At 45.6% G+C, this 20539-nt stretch overlaps 1 protein-coding gene across 9 annotated transcripts in view; it reads right to left on the bottom strand.

Moving 5' to 3' along the window:
* The window catches only part of LOC140728830 (S-phase kinase-associated protein 2-like), a 31212-nt gene that overhangs the window by 1823 nt on the left and 8850 nt on the right, over positions 1 to 20539 (bottom strand). For all 9 annotated transcript variants that reach the window (XM_073047807.1, XM_073047808.1, XM_073047811.1 and 6 more), the window contains 6 exons: positions 18358 to 18602; positions 16606 to 16723; positions 2313 to 2456; positions 1538 to 1672; positions 1358 to 1456; positions 885 to 1012 (listed from right to left, as the gene is read on the bottom strand). In XM_073047807.1, coding sequence (XP_072903908.1) covers positions 885 to 1012; positions 1358 to 1456; positions 1538 to 1672; positions 2313 to 2456; positions 16606 to 16723; positions 18358 to 18602 — 869 coding nt within the window. The remainder of the gene's footprint in view (positions 1 to 884; positions 1013 to 1357; positions 1457 to 1537; positions 1673 to 2312; positions 2457 to 16605; positions 16724 to 18357; positions 18603 to 20539) is intronic.

Genomic DNA, 20539 nt, shown 5'->3' with positions numbered 1-20539 from the left:
TTGAACGAGAGACATGAACAGGCAGGGAATGAAAGAGTACGGGCTACATGCAGGCAGAAGATTACCGTAGATTCCGGACTACAGAGCGCACCTGATTAAAAGCCGCAGGCTCTAATTTTAGAAATAAAATCAATTTTTTAATTGTAAAGGCCGCACCGGATTTTAGGCCGCACCGCTACTTTTAAATATACACACGTATCGGTAACACAAATTACGTTGCATATACTTTTTTACTGAACAGCACAAACAACATTCCAATATCTCCTAGCGACTGGTAAAAATATATATACTGCAGCCTACCAGGAAAAGTTATTGATCGACTTTAACTTAAAAGCAGCGTTTTCGCTCGGGTCTAATGCGCTTGCGCAATGCGATCGGGTCTGACGCGCTTGCGCATTGCGATCGAGTCTAATCGGGTCTGACGCGCTTGCGCAATGCGATCGGGTCTAATCGGGTCTGACACGCTTGCGCAATGCGATCGGGTCTAATCGGGTCTGACGCACTCGGGTCTTGCTTTTCTTCGAGTATTTTCCATGTTGATGAGGGTGAGTACAAATGACTGATTTACAATAATTTAATTGTGAAAGTGCGCTTGATTTATCGTACAATTTCATTGGACCTCTGTGAACTACTCATCAATTTTATTGGTCTACTGTTACGAGGCAAAATGTTTACGAGGCGGCATGAAAAAAAAACATGTATTAGCCGCTCTGGATTATAGGCCGCAGAGTTCAAAGCTGTTCAAAATGTGGGGAAAAAGTAGCGGCTTATAATACGGAATCTACGGTAGTTTAATTTGGCACAGACATATGGTGAGCCGAAAGGTCTGAGTGTGTTGAACAGTGGTGCAGAGCTGTGCCGGAGGGGTTGGGGCCGTCACCTACCAGCGTTCCGGAGGCAGTGCCTGTGGCCACTGATGTTGAGCTGTGTCACAGTGCTGGGTACGTGTGTGACCAGCACCTGTATATGCTCCAGCCCAAACTCACACCATGAGACATTCAGCTCATCCAGCCTGGGGAGAAGGCACAGAAAGTGAGGGGATACAATCATACCTACTCCCTCCCACCTTGGCCCCATATTCCTTCTTCCCCCCCCACCCCCAGAATCTAACACCTGCCACAGGACAGAGCCCACATTCATGGGATGTGGGGAAAATCAAAGCTGATGGAAAAAGCCACAGTGTCACGGAGAATGTGCAAACTCCACACACAGAGGCACCCGAGGTCTGGATCAAACCTGGGTCTCAGACAGTGGGGGTGCAGCATCAGTCCCTGACCCACCAAATCAACTCGCATTCTCACAGTCCCACCACACCACTCCAACTTAGTTCTTCAGGCCTCTCCCCTGCCACACTTACCTGGGACAGCTGTTCAACATCTGGTTGAGGGAGTCAGGCCCGAACCGGGAACAGCTGGAGAGATTGAGCCGGAGCAGTTTCTTGCTGTGGCCAACAGCCCTACAAACAAACAGTGAGCAGCAAGTTAGCCCGAGCACCGACAACAACCCCCGAGCCTCCCCACCCGCACCAGCTCCTCACCTGATGACATCGTCGGACAGCAACAGCCCCTCCAGACTGAGCCCCAGGAGCTGGTGGCAGCGCCGCAGGATTTGCAGGATGGCAGAGGAGCTGGTCACACAGTGAGACAGGTCGAGCTGCTGCAGAGGGAGCACTCTGCGGGGAGAGAGCAGCACATGAGCGGAGCCCAGCCTGGGCCACAGTAACCCCTCACTTCCCAATGCAGAGAGCACACTTTGAAGAGAGACTGGCACCATGAGCTCAGTCCAGCCCGGGCTCCACTCCTATTGCAGGAAAGGACTCACTGCCCCCAGCCTGGGGGTCACAGGCAGGGCCACACCTCCCCCACAATACAAAAGCATAGACTAGCTCAGAACAGGGATTAGGGTGGTGGAAGGTGTGTGGACACAGCCCCTTTAATTAATAATTATTTAGATCTCACCATTATTTTCATTCTTTAGGTACAACTTTGTAGGCCAAAGAGCCTATTCCGGTGCGGTACTGTTCGATATTTGCCATTCAGAGGGGTGGTTTACACTGATGTCACGGTAGCCATGGATAAGGGTTCACCCCCCACCACCATCTGTTCTCCCTGTGACCGGGTGGCTTTCTCCAGTTTCATCCCACAGATACATTGGTTAGTAGGTTAATTGGTCTCATGGGTATAATGTGTAGCACTGACTCTTTGGGCCAGGAGGGCCTGTAACAGCCCTGATCTACTGACTGAGGCAGTGAGCACCCACACTCTCCCAGACCCCACCTTTACCTCCAGCACTCTGCCAGAGATGATGCTCACCTGTCGTCCTTGAACATGGGGTCTCCAAGGAAGGAGCGAGGACTCCTGAGGACCACCACTCCAGCCCCCAACACTCGGCCCAGAGTGCCCGAGGGCAGACTTGCCTTGCTCAGATCCACACTGTTCCACAGGGACTTGTCAAACCTGCCCGACAGACACGCAGGGTCAGACAACACAAACACCAAGGTCAGACAACACAAACACCAAGGTCAGACCAGCAGCGTGTCGCCCACAGCACAGAACCGGCTCCCCAGGGCAGTTTCAGCCCCCTCTGCACCAATCCTGTTTCACTCACTGGAACTCCTGGTTTTTGTAACTTTCTGTACCACATTCCAGCATTACTCTGAGTAAAGAACTTACTCCTCAGATCTCCTTTAAAACCCCTCTCTCACCTCTTGTTTCTGACACCCCAACCATGGGGAAAAAGATTCTATCTCCCCTATCTAAGCCTCTTATTTTACACCTACATAAGATAACCCTTCGGCTTCCTGGAACAAATGCAACCCATCTAATCTTTCCTCCCTCCACCCTAGGGTGAATCTGCCAGCACACCCACATTCCTCCTATGAGGCGGCAACCTCATACAATGTTCCTCTCCAGATGCTGCCTGACTTGCCGAGTTCCTCCAACATTTTGAATGTGTTGTTCTGAATTTCCAGCAACATCTGGAATGCCTTGTGTTTAGAAGCACAAGGTTAGTCACTGTTATACAGGAAGGAAGTGGGTGTTTTTGCCCACGGGCATGACTCGGAGTGGTGGAAGGGCCTATTCTGTGCTATATCTCAAAAAATAACTCCTGGGGATCAGTTCATCTCCACCCTTGGTGATAAACTCTTGAAGTATATCCCTGCCTGTAACTCACGTCTGGCAGTCTCATTTTCAATATAACCCCAAATCCATAAGAGATAGAAGCAGAATGCTGCACCATTCCATCAACCCCCCCATTCTCCTGCCTTCTCCTCATAACATTTGATGCCGATTCATCAAGAACCTATCAACCTTTGCTTTAGATACACCCAATGACTTGGCTTTCACAGCTGTCTGAAGCAAAGATGATTCACTGCCCTCTGGCTAAAGTTGTCCCACAATACTGAAGCTGTCCCTTCTGGTCCTAAACTCCTCCATTGACAAATGCCTTATAAAACCTCAGCCTTACATCCTTGCTTTTGAATTCGAGCCCTCTCAAAATGAATGCAAACAATGCATTTGCCATCCTCACCACTGACTCAAAGTTTGTAGGGGGCTGGGAACCAGAACCTCAGGTCAGGATCAGACCTGAAGGAAAATGTCAGGGAAAGTATTGAAAGGCAAAACCAAACTAACGGGTGTGATGGGTCAGATAGCTTGAAGTGTGTATATTTCAATGCTAGGAGTACTATGGGTAAGGGTGATGATCAGAACATGGAACTATGATATCGTAGCCATTACTGAAACTTGTACCAGTTTTAGAGGTGGCAAGGGGATCACTCAAAGCAGATATAATGGAGGGCTCAGACAAGGAGTCTGTTTGGGTGGGACTCTCAGCAATAGCAGGGGTGTCATCACGCTGATAGGATTGTAATACAGACCAATGAATAGCCACCAGGGCATTGCGGAACAGAAGTGTGATCAGATGAAGAAAACATAGGTTTGATGCTGTGGGAAATTTTAACTTCCGTAATAGAAACTGGGACCACCTTAGTACAAAGGAGTTAGTTGGGGCTGAATTTGTTAAATGTTTCCAGGAATGTTCCTTAAATCAATAGGTATATGGTCCAATGAGAGGAGGGGCTGTACTGGACCTGGTGTTGTGTAATGACCCTTCAGTTGGTGAACAGTGACAACTCCCTAACTTTCAGGATAGTTGTAGATAAGGATAGGTATGGTCCTTGTGGGAAAGTTTGAATTTGGAGCAGGGCAAATTATGGAGGCATTAGGCAGGAACTAAGGAGCATTCATTGGGACCACTTTTTCTCTGACGAGTCTATTAGACACGTGGAGGGTGTTCAAAGATCAATTACAGAGTACAGGAAAGGATGGAATGATAGAAGAACCTTGGATGTCTAGAGAAGTGCTGAGATTAGTCAAGGAAAAAAGGAAAATTATGTAAGGCTTCAAAGTCAGGATCAAATGAAGCACATGAGGAATATAAAGAAGCTAGAAAAGATCTGAAGAAAATTAGGAAAGCCAGGAGGGGCCATGAAAAGTCCTTGGCAAGTAGGATTAAGGTGAATCCCGAGGTATTCTATACATACATCAAGAGTACAAGGATAACTAGGGACCACTCAGGGATAAAGGGGGAACATTTGCTTCGGAGTAGAGAAGCAAGCAAGGTATGTTATGAGTACTTTGCTTCAGTATTTACCAAGGAAACAGATATAGAGGAACAGGAGATCAGTGCTGAGTGTATAAATACGTTAGGGCATTTAGAGGTCAAGGAGGAGGAAGTGTTGGGCCTCCTAATGAGTAGTAAGGTAGATATGTCCCCAGGGCCAGATGAGATTTATTTCAGGTTATTGAAGGAGATAAAGGACGAGATTTCTGGGCTCTTGACCAGTATCTTTGTGCCCTCTCTAGCTACAGGCAAGGCCCTGGAGGACTGGTGTGTAGCTAATCTTGTACCTCTGTTTAAGAAGGGAACAAGGGGAAATCATGGGAACTATAGACTGACAAGTCTCATTCAGTTATAGCGAAATTATTGGAGAAAATTCTTTGGGATACGATACTTGAGAATTTGGAAACCCATTACCTAATTAGGGAGAGCCAGCATGGCAGGTCGTGCCTTACTAACTTGATTGAGTTTTTTGACAAGTTGTTTAGAGTAATTGCTGAGGGTAGGGAAGTGGATGTTGCTTACAAGGATTTTAGTAAGGCATTTCACAAAGTCCCTCATGAGAGGCTAATCCAGAAGATTAAGATGCATGGGGTCCACTGCAAATTGGCTGTTTGGATTCAGAACTGCTTGTGCATAGAAAACAGAGGGTAGTGGTTAAACGCTTCGCCGAGCATCTACGCTCCACCTGCCAGAACAAGTGGGATCTCCCAGTGGCCACCCATTTTAACTCCAATTCCCATTCCCATTCCAACATGTCCATCCATGGCCTTCTCCACCGTTGTTGGAGGAACAATACCTTATATTCCATTTGGGTAGCCTCCAACCTGATGGCATGAACATCGATTTCTCAAACTTCCAGTGATGCCAACTCCCTCCTTCATCATGCCCTATCCTCTTCTACCCCTCTCACCTTATCTCCTTGCCCATCACTTCCCTCTGGTACTCCTCTCCACCTTTTTTTCTTTCTTTCATGGCTTTGTCTCTTCCATCAATCAACTTCCTAGCTCTTTGCTTCATCCCTCCCCCTCCAAGTTTCACCTATCACCCGGTGTTTCTCCCCACCCTCAAATCTACTCCTCAGCCTTTTCTCTCCAGTCCTGCCGAAGGGTCTCAGCCCAAAACATCGACTGCTTTTTTTCATAGATTCCTCCAGCATTTGTGTGTGTTGTAGTGGCTGAAGTGACTTATTTGAGCTGCAAGTCTGTAATTATTGGAGTTCCACAAGGAGTAGAGGGTAGTAGTTGATGGGACCTCTGTAATGTATACAAATAAGCTGGATGAAATGTAGATGGGTGGGTTATATTTGTGGATGATGCTAAGATTGGAGTTGTGGACAGTGTGGAAGATTGGCAAAGAATATAGATATAGATCAGCTGCAAATGGAGTTTAACCCAGAAAAACGTGAGGTGTTGCACCTCAGTAGGGCAAATGCAAGGAGACAGTACACTGTAAGGGCAAAGTCCTTAACAGTGTTGCTGAGCAGAGAGATCTTGGGATCCAAGTTCATAGCTGCCTGAAAGTGGCTACACAGATCAATGAGGTGGTTAAGAAGGCTTATGGAATGCTTGCTTTTATTAGATAGATAGATAGATAGATAGATAGATAGATACTTTATTCATCCCCATGGGGAAATTCAACTTTTTTTCCAATGTCCCATACACTTGTTGTAGCAAAACTAATTACATACAATACTTAACTCAGTAAAAAATATGATATGCATCTAAATCACTATCTCAAAAAGCATTAATAATAGCTTTTAAAAAGTTCTTAAGTCCTGGCGGTAGAATTGTAAAGCCTAATGGCATTGGGGAGTATTGACCTCTTCATCCTGTCTGAGGAGCATTGCATCGATAGTAACCTGTCGCTGAAACTGCTTCTCTGTCTCTGGATGGTGCTATGTAGAGGATGTTCAGAGTTATCCATAATTGACCGTAGCCTACTCAGCGCCCTTCGCTCAGCTACCGATGTTAAACTCTCCAGTACTTTGCCCACGACAGAGCCCGCCTTCCTTACCAGCTTATTAAGACGTGAGGCGTCCCTCTTCTTAATGCTTACTCCCCAACACGCCACCACAAAGAAGAGGGCGCTCTCCACAACTGACCTATAGAACATCTTCAGCATCTCACTACAGACATTGAATGACGCCAACCTTCTTAGGAAGTACAGTCGACTCTGTGCCTTCCTGCACAAGGCATCTGTGTTGGCAGTCCAGTCTAGCTTCTCGTCTAACTGTACTCCCAGATACTTGTAGGTCTTAACCTGCTCCACACATTCTCCATTAATGATCACTGGCTCCATATGAGGCCTAGATCTCCTAAAGTCCACCACCATCTCCTTGGTCTTGCATTGAGTCGAGGCATTGAGTATAAAACTTTGGTTTGGCCACATATTGTGTACAATTCCAGTCACCCCACTATAAGGAGGATGTTGAGGCTTTAGAGAGGGCGCAGAAGAGGTTTACTAGAATACTGCCTGGTTTAGAGTGCTATCATGAGAGGCTGCATAAACTTGGGTTGTTTTCTTTGGAGCATCGGAGGCTGAGAGAAGCATAGATAGAGTGGACGGAGTGGATGTTTCCCAGGGCTGAAATGTCTAATACCAGAGGGTATGTATTAAAGGTGAGAGGTGATTGGCTCAAGGAGGACGTGAGGGGCAAGTTTTTTTTTACTAAGAGTCATGGATGCTGGAATAAGCTGCCTGGTGTGGTGGAAGAGACATTTGGATGGGCACAGGGACGGAGAGATATGGACACGGCGTAGATAGGAGGGATCGCTGTTTGGGTGTTTTTGATTTGCCTTTTAGTTCTTTCGGCACAACACTGTGGGCCGAATGGCCTATTTCTGTGCTGTATGCTTCTCTGTTCTAACCTGCAAGTTAACCTTTAGGGACCTGCTCGAGGACCCCACAGTCCCTCTGCACCTCTGATTTTTGAATTTTCTCCCCATTTACAAAATAGACCACAGCTTTATTCCTTCTGCCAAAGTCCATGACCATACACTTCCCTAAACTATATTCCATCTGCCACTACTTTGCCCATCCCCAAATCTAAGTCCTCCTGAAGATACCCTGCTTCCTCAACACTACCTGCCCCTCCTACAATCTTTGTATCATCCTAATCTGTCTAAGACCTTCTGTAGCCACTCTTATTTCCTCAAAACTACCTGTCCCTCCACCTATCTTCATATCGTGCATTAACTTGGTCACAAAGCCATCAATTCCATCATCCAAATCATTGACATATAACGTAAAACATTTCACAATATCCTGAAAAGGGAGGGTGAGCAGCCAGAAGTTGTGCTACATACTGGTACCAATGGCAGAGTTAGAAAAAGGAAGGAGGTCCTGAAAACAGAAAGCACGGAGTTAGGAGGGCAGCTGAGAAGAACGCACTCAAGGGTAATAATCTCAGGATTGCTGCCTGTGCCACACAACAGTGAGGATAGGAATAGAATGAGGTGGCAGATAAATGTGTAGCTGAAGAATTGGAGCGGGGGCAGAGATTCATATTACTGGATCATTAGGACCTCTTCAGGGCAGGTGTGACCTGTACAAAAGGGACAGATTGCACTTGAATCCAAGGAGGACCAATATTCTTGCAGCCAGGTTTACTAGAGCAGTTGGAGTGATTTAAACTAATACAATAGAGCTGAGGATGAGCCAGCAGGTTTACAAGTGGGTGGTGGGTGTAATATGAATGTAAGGAAAGACAAGCCAATGATTGTGTACAAATGCAGTATAGCAAAGAGTTAAGTTGAACGACAGAGGCAAAATTCAAAAGGGCGAAGAAGGCAGGACTGAAGGTACTCTATTTAAGTGCATGTAGTATTTGGAATAAGGTGGACATAGTGCAATTAGAGATTGGTTGTATGATGTTGTGGGCATCACTGAGTCATGGTTGAAAGAAGATCATAATTGGGAGTTTAACAAAGAAAATACTGTGTATCAAAAGGACAGGGAGGAAGGCATTGGTGGTGGTGTGTCTACTGGTTAAGAGATGGAATTTCATCTTTAGAAAGTGATGACACAGGGTCAGAGAATGTTGAATCTTTGTGGGTGGAGTTAAGAAACTGCAAGGGTAAAAAAAAAACCATTACAGGAATCAGATATAGGCCTCCAAATAGTAGCCAAGATATGTGGTTGAGATTGCAAGGAGAGCTGGAAAGGACATGTAATAAGGGTAATGACACAATTGTAGTGGGGGACTTCAATAACCATATAACAATTATAGCATGGAAACAGGCCATCTCGGCCCTTCTAGTCCGTGCCGAACGCTTACTCTCACCTAGTCCCACCGACCCACACTCAGCCCATAACCCTCCATTCCTTCTTCTACTGGAAGCTCGTTCCACACGCTACCACTCCCTGAGTAAAGAAGTTCCCCCCCGTGTTACCCTTAAACTTTTGCCCCCTAACTCTCAAGTCATGTCCTCTTGTTTGAATCTCCCCTACTCTCAATGGAAAAAGCCTATCCATGTCAACTCTATCTATCCCCCTCATAATTTTAAATACCTCTATCAAGTACCCCATCAACCTTCTACGTTCCAAAGAATAAATACCTAACTTGTTCAACCTTTCTCTGTAACTTAGGTGCTGAAACCCAGGTAACATTCTAGTAAATCTCCTCTGTACTCTCTCTATTTTGTTGACATCTTTCCTATAATTCGTGACCAGAACTGTACACAATACTCCAAATTTGGCCTCACCAATGCCTTGTACAATTTTAACATTACATCCCAACTCCTATACTCAATGCTCTAATTTATAAAGGCCGGCATACCAAAAGTTTTCTTCACTACCCTATCCACTTGAGATTCCACCTTCAGGGAACTATGCACCATTATTCCTAGATCACTCTGTTCTACTGCATTCTTCAATGCCCAACCATTTACCAGCTATGTCCTATTTGGATTATTCCTACCAAAATGTAGCACCTCACACTTATCAGCATTAAACTCCATCTGCCATCTTTCAGCCCACTCTTCTAACTGGCCTAAATCTCTCTGCAACCTTTGAAAACCTACTTCATTATCCACAACGCCACCTATCTTAGTATCATCTGCATACGTGCTAATCCAATTTACCACCCCATCACCCAGATCATTAATGTATATGACAAACAACATTGGACCCAGTACAGATCCCTGAGGCACACCACTAGTCACCGGCCTCCAACCTGACAAACAGTTATCCACCACTACTCTCTGGCACCTCCCATCCAGCCACTGTTGAATCCATTTTACTACTTCAATATTAATACCTAACAATTGAACCTTCCTAACTAACCTGCCGTGTGGAACCTTGTCCAAGGCCTTACTGAAATGAGCAAGGGGATCGAGAAAATCACATTGGTGTCAGATCGCAAAAGAGGGAATTTGTTGAATGCCTACAAGATGGCTTTATATAGCAGCTTGTACTTGAGCATACTAGGGGAAGACTATCTTAGATTCTTTACTTAACGTAAAGGAACCCTTAGGAGGCAGTGATCATAATATGATCAAACTCATTGTGCACTTTTTCCCTTCCAGGGTTTCTTTGAAGATCCTGACCTGGAGTTATACACTGACTACAGTTCTTTGCGGGAATGGGATCTGCTCTCAGGGTTCCATAACTGGCCGTTGTTCGGTATGCCAAAGGCTCAGTCCAAGAGTCCGGCTCGGATTCAGAAGCCTAGGATCTCGGGGCTCTGGAGACATGGTCAGACTCATGACAGGAGACTCATGTGTCATCAAAGGATTTGAAATATCTATGGCTGTGTGCCTGGAGACCCAGGATCTTTGAGGTCTTCAGGCACAGAGCTCGAACAAAGCGACGTAACGGACTTTTAACATCGTAAACCAGTGCGTTGTCTCTTATGTCTTCCCGCTCATTGGGAAAATGGAAACACCTCTTTCTCCCTTATTAGGGAGAGAGATAGCCTGTGGTATGTCATATGCTGGGTGAAATGCGAAGTCTTTGGGATAACTGCAAGTCTATGTCTTTGCTGTTGCTTTGCTCACACCTGAGTGCTCAGTGGCAGTGCCGATGCACTGCCACTGAGCTGGTGGGGACGTTGGGTTCTAACATTTAACTGTCGTTCATTCTTTGGGGCATTCCTCTGTTTTCATGGATGGTTGCAAAGAAAAAGCATTTCAGGATGTATACTGTATACATTTCTCTGACATTAAATTGTACCTTTGAACCTTTCAGAGGGAGAAGAACGAATCAAATGTATCAGTATCGCAATGGAATAAAGGGAATTACAGAGGCATGAGAGAGGAGCCTTCCCAGGTGGATACTGGTGGGGATGACAACAGAGAGATGGCTGAAGTTTCTGGGAATAATTCACCAGGTACAGGATAGGTATGTCCCACAGAAGACATAGTACTCAAGTGGCAGGGCTAGGCAACCACCACGGACAGGGGAAGTTAAGGACTGCATAAAAGGGCATATATATGGTAGCAAAAGTGAGTGGGAAGATGGACGATTGGGAAGCTTTTAAAATCCAACAAAAGGCAAAAAAAACAAGAGAAAAGATGAAATATGAGGGCAGACTAGCCAATAATATAAAGCAGGATATCAAAAGTTTTTGTTTCAATTATAAAGAATAAAAAGGAAGAGAGAGTTGATATTGGACCTCTGGTAAATGATGCTGGTGAGGGGGGCGAAGAAATGGCAGATGAACTTAATAAGCACTTTGCTTCAGTCTTTACCATGGAAGACTCTAGCTATATGCCAGAGGTCCGAGTGTCAGGGAGCAGCAGTGAGTGCCATTGCTATTACAAAGGAAAAAGTACTAGGCAAACTGAAAGGTCATAAGGTGGATAAGTTAGATGGACGACATCCCAGAGTCCTGAGAGAGGCTGCTGAAGAGTTAACAGATGCATTCGTCATGATCTTCCAAACATCACTTGATTCTTCCATGGTCCTCCTGGAAGACTCGGATTGCAAATGTCACTCCACTCTTTAAGAAGGGAGGAAGACAAAAGAGAGGAAGTTAGCCAGTTAGCCAAAGCTCAGTGGTTGGGAAAGTGTTGGAGTCAATTATTAAGGATGAGGTTTTGTGGTACTTGGAGATTAATGATAAAATAAGTCAAAGTCAGCATGGTATCTACAAAGGGAAACCTTGCCTGACAAATCTGTTAGAATTCTTCGAGGAAGTAATAAGTAGGGTGAACAAAGCAGAGGCAGTAGATGTCATTCATTTGGATTTTCAGAAGGCATTTGATGAGGTGCCTCACATGAGGCTGCTTAACGAGATGAAGTCCTATGGTGTTACGGAAATACACTGGCATGGATAAAGGAATGGCTGACAGACAGGAGGCAGTGAGTGGGATTAAAGGGGGCCTTTTCTGGTTGGTTCCAATTAAATAGTGGTGCTCCTCAGGGGTCAGTACTGGGAGCACTATTTTTCACATTGTTTATCAATGATGTAGATAGTAGAAACATAGAAAACCTACAGCACAATACAGGCCCTTCGGCTCACAAAGCTATGCCGAACATGTCCTTCCCTTAGAACTACCTCGGCTTACCCATAGCCCTCTATTTTACTAAGCTCCATGTACCTGTCCAGGAGTCTCTTAAAAGACCCTATCGTTTCCGCCTCCACCACCAACGCCGGCAGCCCATTCCATGCACTCACTACTCTCTGTGTAAAAAACTTTCCCGACATCTCCTCTGTACCTACTTCTATGTAACTTAAAACTATGCCCTTTCGTTCTAGCCATTACAGCCCTGGGAAAAAGCCTCTGACTATCCACACGACCAATGCCTCTCATCATCTTATATACCTCTATCAGGTCACCTCTCATCCTTCGTCATTCCAAGGAGAAAAGGCCGAATTCACTCAACCTATTCTCATAAGGCATACTCCCCAATCCAGGCAACATCCTTGTAAATCTCCTCTGCACCCTTTCTATGGCTTCCACATCCTTCCTGTAGTGAGGCGACCAGAATTGAGTACAGTACTCCAAGTAGGGTCTGACCAGGGTCCTATATAGCTGCAACATTACCTCTCGGCTCTTAAACTCAATCCCACAATTGATGAAGACCAATGTACCATATGCCTTCCTAACCACAGAGTCAACCTGCGCAGCTGCTTTGAGTGTCCTATGGACTCGAACCCCAAGATCCCTCTGATCCTCCACACTGCCAAGAGTCTTACCATTAATACTATATTCTGCCATCATACTTGACCTACCAAAATGAACCACCTCACACTTATCTGGGTTGAACTCCACCTGCCACTTCTCAGCCCAGTTTAGTAATCTCTGACAGCCCTCCATTCTATCCACAACACCCCTAACCTTTGTGTCATCAGCAAGTTTACAAACCCATCCCTCCACTTCCTCATCCAGGTCATTTATAAAAATCACAAAGAATAGGGGACCCAGAACAGATCCCTGAGGCACTCCACTGGTCACCGACCTCCATGCAGAATATGACCCGTCTACAACCACTCTTTGCCTCCTGTGGGCAAGCCAGTTCTGTATCCACAAAGCAATGTTCCCTTGGATCCCATGCCTCCTTACTTTCTCAATAAGCCTTGCATGGGGTACCTTATCAAATGCCTTGTTGAAATCCATATACACTACATCTATGGCTCTACCTTCAATGTGTTTAGTCACATCCTCAAAAACTTTAATCAGGCTCGTAAGGCACAACCTGCCTTTGACAAAGCCATGCTGACTATTCCTAATCATATTATGCCTCTTCAAATGTTCATAAATCCTGCCTCTCAGGATCTTCTCCGTCAACTTACCAACCACTGAGGTAAGACTCACTGGTCTATAATTTCCTGGGCTATCTCTACTCCCTTTCTTGAATAAAGGAACAACATCCACACCCCTCCAATCCTCCAGAACCTCTCCAGTCCCCATTGATGATGCAAAGATCATCACCAGAGGCTCAGCAATGTCCTCCCTCAATTCCCACAGTAGCCTGGGGTATCTCTCATCCGGTACCAGTGACTTATCCAACTTGATGCTTTCCAAAAGCTCCAGCACATCCTCTTTCTTAATATCTACATGCTCAAGCTTTTTAGTTTGCTGTAAGTCATCCCTACAATTGCCAAGAACCTTTTCCATAGTGAATACTGAAGCAAAGTATTCATTAAGCACCTCTGCTGTCTCCTCTGGTTCTATACACACTTTCCCGCCGTCGCACTTGATAGGTCCTACTCTCTCACGTCTTATCCTCTTGCTCTTCACATACTCGTACAATCCTGCCTGCCAAGGCCTTCTCATGGCCGCTTCTGGCTCTCCTAATTTTATTCTTAAGCTCTTTCCTTCTAGCCTTATAATCTTTTAGATCTCTATCATTACCTGGCTTTTTGAACCTTCTGTAAGCTCTTTTTTTCCTTCTTGACTAGATTTACAACAGTCTTTATACACCACGGTTCCTATACCCTACCATAACTTCCCTGTCTAATTGAAATGTACCTATACAGAACTCCACACAAATATCCCCTGAATATTTGCCACATTTCTTCTGTACATTTCTCTGAGAACATCTGTTCCCAATCTACTCTTCCAAGTTCCTGACTGATAGCCTCATATTTCCCCTTACTCCAATTAAACATTTCCCTAACCTGTCTGTTCCTATCCCTCTCCAATGCTATGGTAAAGGAGATAGAATTGTGATCAGTACTCAAACAGGAGTACTTATTGTTAAGGGGGACAGCCACTGGGGTACTCTCTGGCATCTGACTCCTTCCCTCCCTCTCCTGACTGTTACCCACTTATCTGTCTCCCCAGTGCCCAGAGTAACTACCTGCCTATAGCTCCTCTCTATCACCTCCTCACTCTCCCGGACCAAACCAAGGTCATCGAACTGCATCTCCAGTTCCCTAAACTGGTCCCTAAGGAGCTGCAGCTTGACACACCTGGTGCAGATATGGCCATCCGGGAGGCTGGGGTCTCCCAGACCTCCCAAATCTGTCACCCAGTACAGAAAACTGGCCTCACACACATACTTCTTGTTTGTATTCTACACAGATAACCTACCTCGCCTCGACCCTTTATCGCCTAAGCCCCGTTGAGCCAAAGCCTTCCTACTGTCTCCCTCTACTCTGACGCCTGCTGTATAAATGTCTTCTTTTTAAACTCTTCTTGCTGTTCTCACTGGCTGACCTCCACGTGCTTGTGCAGTTGTGCCCCGTTCAAACCGCTGAAGAAATAATGGAATTGATGGCTTTGTGGCAAAGTTTGCGGATGACATAAAGATAGATGGAGGGGTAGGTGGTGCTTAGGAAGCAATGCGATTGCAGCAGGACTTAGACAAATTGGAAGAATGGGCAAAAAAGTGGCAGATGAAATACAGTGTTGGGAATTGTATGATAATTCATTTTGGTAACAGGAACATTAGTGCGGACTATTATCCAAACGGAGAGAAAATTTAAACTTCAGAGGTGAAAAGGGACCTAGAAGTCCTCGTGCAAGACTCCCATAAGGTTGGTCCATAGGTTGAGTCTTTGGAAAAGGTGGCAAATGCAATATTGGCATTTATTTCAAGGGAATAGAATACAAGAACAAGGAGATATTACTGAAGTTATAAGACACCAGTCAGGTCGCACTTAGAGAACTCTCAACAGTTTGGGCCCCTCATCTCAGAAAAGATCTATAGTAGTTATTGGAGATAGTCCAAAGGAGGTTCACGAGGACAATTCCGGGAATGAAGGGGTTAACATGAGAAATATTTTAGCTGCTTAGGGCCTGTAGTCACTGGAATTTAGAAGAATGCAGGGGATTTCATTGAAACCTACAGAATGTTGAAAGGACTAGATAGGGTGGATGTTTCCTTTGGCGGGGGTATATAGAACTAGAAGGCATATTGTCAAAATTCTGGGGCAACCTTTCAAAACAGAAGGAGGATGTTGAATCTGTAGAATGCTCTGCCACAGACTAGAGTGGAGTCCAAGTCTGTGGGTATATTCAAAGCGGAAGTTGATATGATTCCTGATTGGTCAAGGCAGCAAGAGATATTGTGAGTGAGCAGGTTTATGTGGTTGAACGGGAGCCAGGATCGGTCATGATGAAATGGTGGAGCAGACACAATGGCCTAATTCTGCTCCTACGTCTAATGATCTTATGGTAAAAGGAAGCAGTCCAAACACTGACTTCCGTGGGACAGCACTAGTCACTGGCAGCCAACCAGAAAAGGAACCTCCCTTCTTTTTTCCCACTCCTGCCATCCATGCTGGTATCTTTACTGTTAAGCAGTCTCGTGTATGGAACCTTGTCAAAGGCCTTCTGAAAATCCAAGTACACAACATCAGCCGATTTTCCTTTGTCTATTCTGTGTTATTTCCTCAAAGAATTCCAACAGATTTGCCAGGCAACATTTTCCCTTAAGGAAACCATGCTGATTTTGGTTCCTCTGCAGTTAAAGTGCAACCTACCCTCCCTTGTACAGGTCACTCTGCCCAAGGAGAGGTTCCAATGATTTATGAAATTGAAACCTGCCTCCTGCATGTGTTCTCCAGCTACATATTTGCTTGTTCTATCCTGCCCTTCCTTATTCCTGCCCTGACCAGCATGTGGCACGAGCAGCCATCCAGAAATTCCCATTTTTTAGCTTCTTGCCTAGCTCTCTGTACTCACTGCACACGACAGCTTCCCATTTTCTACTTGTATTGTGCCAACATGCACCACAATCTTTGTACGCTCACCCTCCCCTTGGGAATGTTCTGCATTCACACTGAGACATCCTCGACCCTGGTACCCAGGCAGCAACACCCCGTGCAGTCTGTACCCCATCACCATGGCACTGCTTGACTTTGCCCGTCCCCACTGATCCTCAGAGCCACTGACTTGGCTGCTGCAGCTATGCCCTGATAATCATCTCTGCGTGGTATCCAAAGGTGAGTGCCTGTTGCTGAGGGGAACGGATCCTGCATTGCCTGTCTGCTCCCTCGATCTTTATTGGTGAGCACTTAACTTTTTGCTGTCTGTACCCTAGCTGTGACCACTTTGAGAAGTTGAGAGAGGAGGAGCTGGTACTCACGCCAGTCGATGCCATCGCCTGCTGACCTGCGAAACCTTCAACAACTGAGGCATTGACAGAGAGTGAAAAATAACCAACAGCAGCTCATCAGGCAGCTCCTCCCAGGACCGGCTTACACCTGTAGGGAGAGAGTTCAATGCAGACAGCCTGAGATTACAGACCAGCAGCGGGGGTCCCAGCTTTGCGCCGATCCAAGCAGGAGGTGTCAGAGAGACAGAGGATACCAAGAGTGGAAGCAGGGGTCCCAGCACTGGAAAATGAAATTTAGATACTTGTAGCTACGAATCAGTGTGAGTCAAGCAGCACAGGATGGAGGATCAGACCCTCAGTGGAACAAGGGCAGAGGGTTGGATGAGCTCAGCAGCTGCAGAGGGGTTAGCCAGGAGGACAGACACAGTTCTCAGCAGCTTACTAGCCTGTTCAGGGTACAATGAGGTACCAATACTGTGGTGGAAATGTGGCCTGGGGGTAGTCCAGAGCAGAGTCAGTCAGCCAGTCACAGGGGAGAGGGCAGGACTTGGAAGCTGCAGTCCCTGCATCATTGCTACTGTTACTCAGATTTGAGATCAACTAAAACCAGGCTTATCTAAGAAAATATGTGCTAGCATTGAAGAGGGTCCGGAGGAGGTTCACAAGGATGAAAGGATTAACATATGAGGAATATTTGATGGCTCTGGGCCTGTACTCACTGGAGTTTAGGAGAATGAGATGATCTCATTAAAACCTATTGAATATTGAAAGGCCTAAATAGAGTGGATGTGGAGAGGATGTTTCCTATAGTGAGGGAGTCTAGGACCTGAGGGTACAGCTTCAGAATAGAGGGCCGTCCATTTGAAAAAGAGATGAGGAAGAATTCTCTTAGCCAGAGGGTAATGAATCTGTGAAATTCATTGCCACAGACAGCTCCTTGGGTATATTAGAAGCGAAGGTTGATAGTTCCATGATTTATCAAAGTGTGAAAGGTTACTGTGAAATGGCAGGAGAATGGGGTTGAGAGGGATAATAAACTGGCTATGATAGAATGGCGATGAAGACTTGATAGGCTGAATGGTCTAACCCTTCTACTTTGTGCTATAGTATTGGTGAGTGATGCGAGGTTAGATAATGGGACATGGATAATGGAGTATGCCTTATGAGAATAGGTTGAGTGAACTTGGCCTTTTCTCCTTGGAGCAATGGAGGATGAGAGGTGACCTGATAGAGGTGTATAAGATGATGAGAGGCATTGATTGCGTGGATTGTCAGAGGCTTTTTCTCAGGGTTGAAATGGCTAGCACGAGAGGGCAGAGTTTTTAAGGAGGGTGCTGGGAAGTAGGTACAGAGGAGATGTCAGGGGTAAGTTTTTCTCACAGAGTGTGGTGAGTGTGTGGGATGGGCTGCCAGCGGCGGTGGAGGAGGCAGATACAATAGGGTCTTTTAAGAGGCTCCTGGATAGGTACATAGAGCTTAGGAAAATAAAAGGCCATGGGTAACCCTATAGGTAATTTCTAAAGTAAGTACATGTTCGGCACAGTATCGTGGGCCAAAGGGCCTGTATTGTGCTGTAGGTTTTCTATGTTCTACCAGTGGCAGAGCGTGGTGTGGGAAGTCACCCCTAGGACACGGGACCATGGTGCTTTGGAGAAGGACTCACAGGCCGGGCCAGCATTGGTCACGGATTCCAAACCATCCATGGCAGCCAGGAAGTTACTGAACCATCCAGAACAGGCCAGTCTGGAGAAAGCATGTACGTACAGATCAGATCCCTCTTACCTGATGAACAGTCTGCCTTGCGAAACCTCCTTGACACCAGGAAGCTGTGTGGCTGGTTTTCCTTCCCTTGGCAGGGCCTGGGCCGTTTGTTGGGAGGAGAGTGATTAGCGTCCTCTCCTGCAGCATTCATGTTGTCCTCAATCAGACGGACACCCATCACGGTCATCAATGAGTCCGTTTCCACAGAGTCCCAGCTCCAAGTCAACGTAGCAGAGCTGCAGCCTCTGTCCTCCCGACGCATGGTTCTGTCAGACAGATCAATGAGAACAGACACACTGTGATCTGGACTGATCACCCAGCTCCCCAACACACAGTCCACTGGGCAGGGAGCAATTATAGTCGTGTTCATACCTTCGTACCAGTCACCCTGATTGTTGTTTTGTGCCAGCAGCACGTCACAAAACAGAAATTACAACATATATATACTGTGGATTTGTTTAACTGGATCTGGTTAATCAGGACAGCCACTTATTTGGGATAACTCTTAAAAAACAAGAAAATAGCTCAGATTCCCTGTTCTTAATTGGGACAATATGCTGCTTAATTGGGGCAAGAGACTGTTGTTGAACATTCTCTAACTAGTGTCATTAAGACAACACACCGTGGTTAGAGTGAACAGATTTTAAATAGCATCAGTTGTGCATTTGTGTTCAAAATTGTGGGGTCAAGGGATATGGGGAGAGGGCAGGAACGGGGTACTGATTGTGTATGATCAGCCATGATCACAATGAATGGCAGTGCTGGCTAGAAGGGCCGAATGGCCTACTCCTGCACCTACTGTCTATTGTCTAAAATTCAGTGATTCTTGTCACTGATAGTTGATCATTAATAGCATTAAGACAATTCAAAACTGTTTTGCTCACTGCAGTTTCAAGCATTCAGAACTGGTAATGCCAGAAACAGAGGGGAGTGAAAATTAAACAATTTCACTACCACAAGTTAGCAATTACAATGAAATTGAAGATATCAATAACCTAAAACTGTTATCCCAACCTAACCCTCAACAAACAGGCTCTTGAACCAGAGGGGATAACTTTGCTGAACATCACTTACACCATCATTGAAATGCTCCCACAACCAATAGACTCACTTTCAAGGACTCTTCATCTCGTCCTCGATATTTATTGCTTATTTACTTATCGATATCTTTCTTTTTATAGTTGTCTTGTGCCCTCTAGTTGAACACCCAAGTTGGGCAGTCTTTTTTTGATCATGTTATGGTTACTATTCTATAGATTTATTGAGTATGACCACAAGAAAATTAATCTCAGGTTTATATATGGTGACATGTATGTATTTTGATAATAAATTTACTTTGAACTTGAATTATCTTGAACGTCACCTTTGGTCCCCTCCAGAAGCTCAGCTCTCACTTGTGCCTCCGAGTCACTGTTTGTATGAAGGTGAAGAGAGCCAGCCGGTCTTGTACCCCAGAGAGATAGGGACATAAGTGGTCAGCTCCAGCAGGCTGGGTGGATGTGAACTAAAGTGAGTTCCAACAGCCAGGAAGGCAGTTCTGCAAAGCTACAAGGAGATTGAAGGATATGACAAGGCACAAAAGTGCAACCAGGGAAGGGCTGAGTTGTGACCCACACTTCCAAAATTGAGTGGAACTGCCCCAGCACAATGGCTTTTCCACCTAAAAACTCTCACACAAGTCTCCTATCATTGTCGGACAACCACGAGTAATATTGGTAGTGTTCTAATTTGTCCTGTATTTCATTTGAATACACAATTTTCCACTCAGTTAAACAGTAGTTTGTTTTTTTTTAAAGTACTTTTAAAAATATTTCCATGAAACCAGCTAATTGGGATGTGTTCTAATTAATCAGAATCCACTGTGTAGTCATAGAACACTACAGCACACAGGCCCTTCAGCCCATCTCATCTGTGCCAAACCATTCATGTCTAGTCCCATCGGTCTACACCTAGATCAAAGCCCTCCATACCCCTACTATCCAAACTAACCAACTTTCTCTTAAAGGTTGAAATCAGCCCTGCATCCACCACTTGTACTGGTAGCTCGTTCCACACTCTCACCACCCTCAGGGTGAAGAAGATCCCCCTCATGTTCCCCTTAAACATTTCACCTTTCACCCTTAACCCATGAACTTGAGCTCTAGCACCCCCCCCCCCCCATCCCAACCTTGTAAATTTTCTCTGCACTCTTTGAATAGTGCTG

This window comes from Hemitrygon akajei, chromosome 6 (genome assembly GCF_048418815.1).
Source record: "Hemitrygon akajei chromosome 6, sHemAka1.3, whole genome shotgun sequence".
Classification (NCBI taxonomy): domain Eukaryota; kingdom Metazoa; phylum Chordata; class Chondrichthyes; order Myliobatiformes; family Dasyatidae; genus Hemitrygon; species Hemitrygon akajei.
Note: the sequence above shows the minus strand (reverse complement) of the source record. Positions and strands in the feature narration are given on the sequence as shown.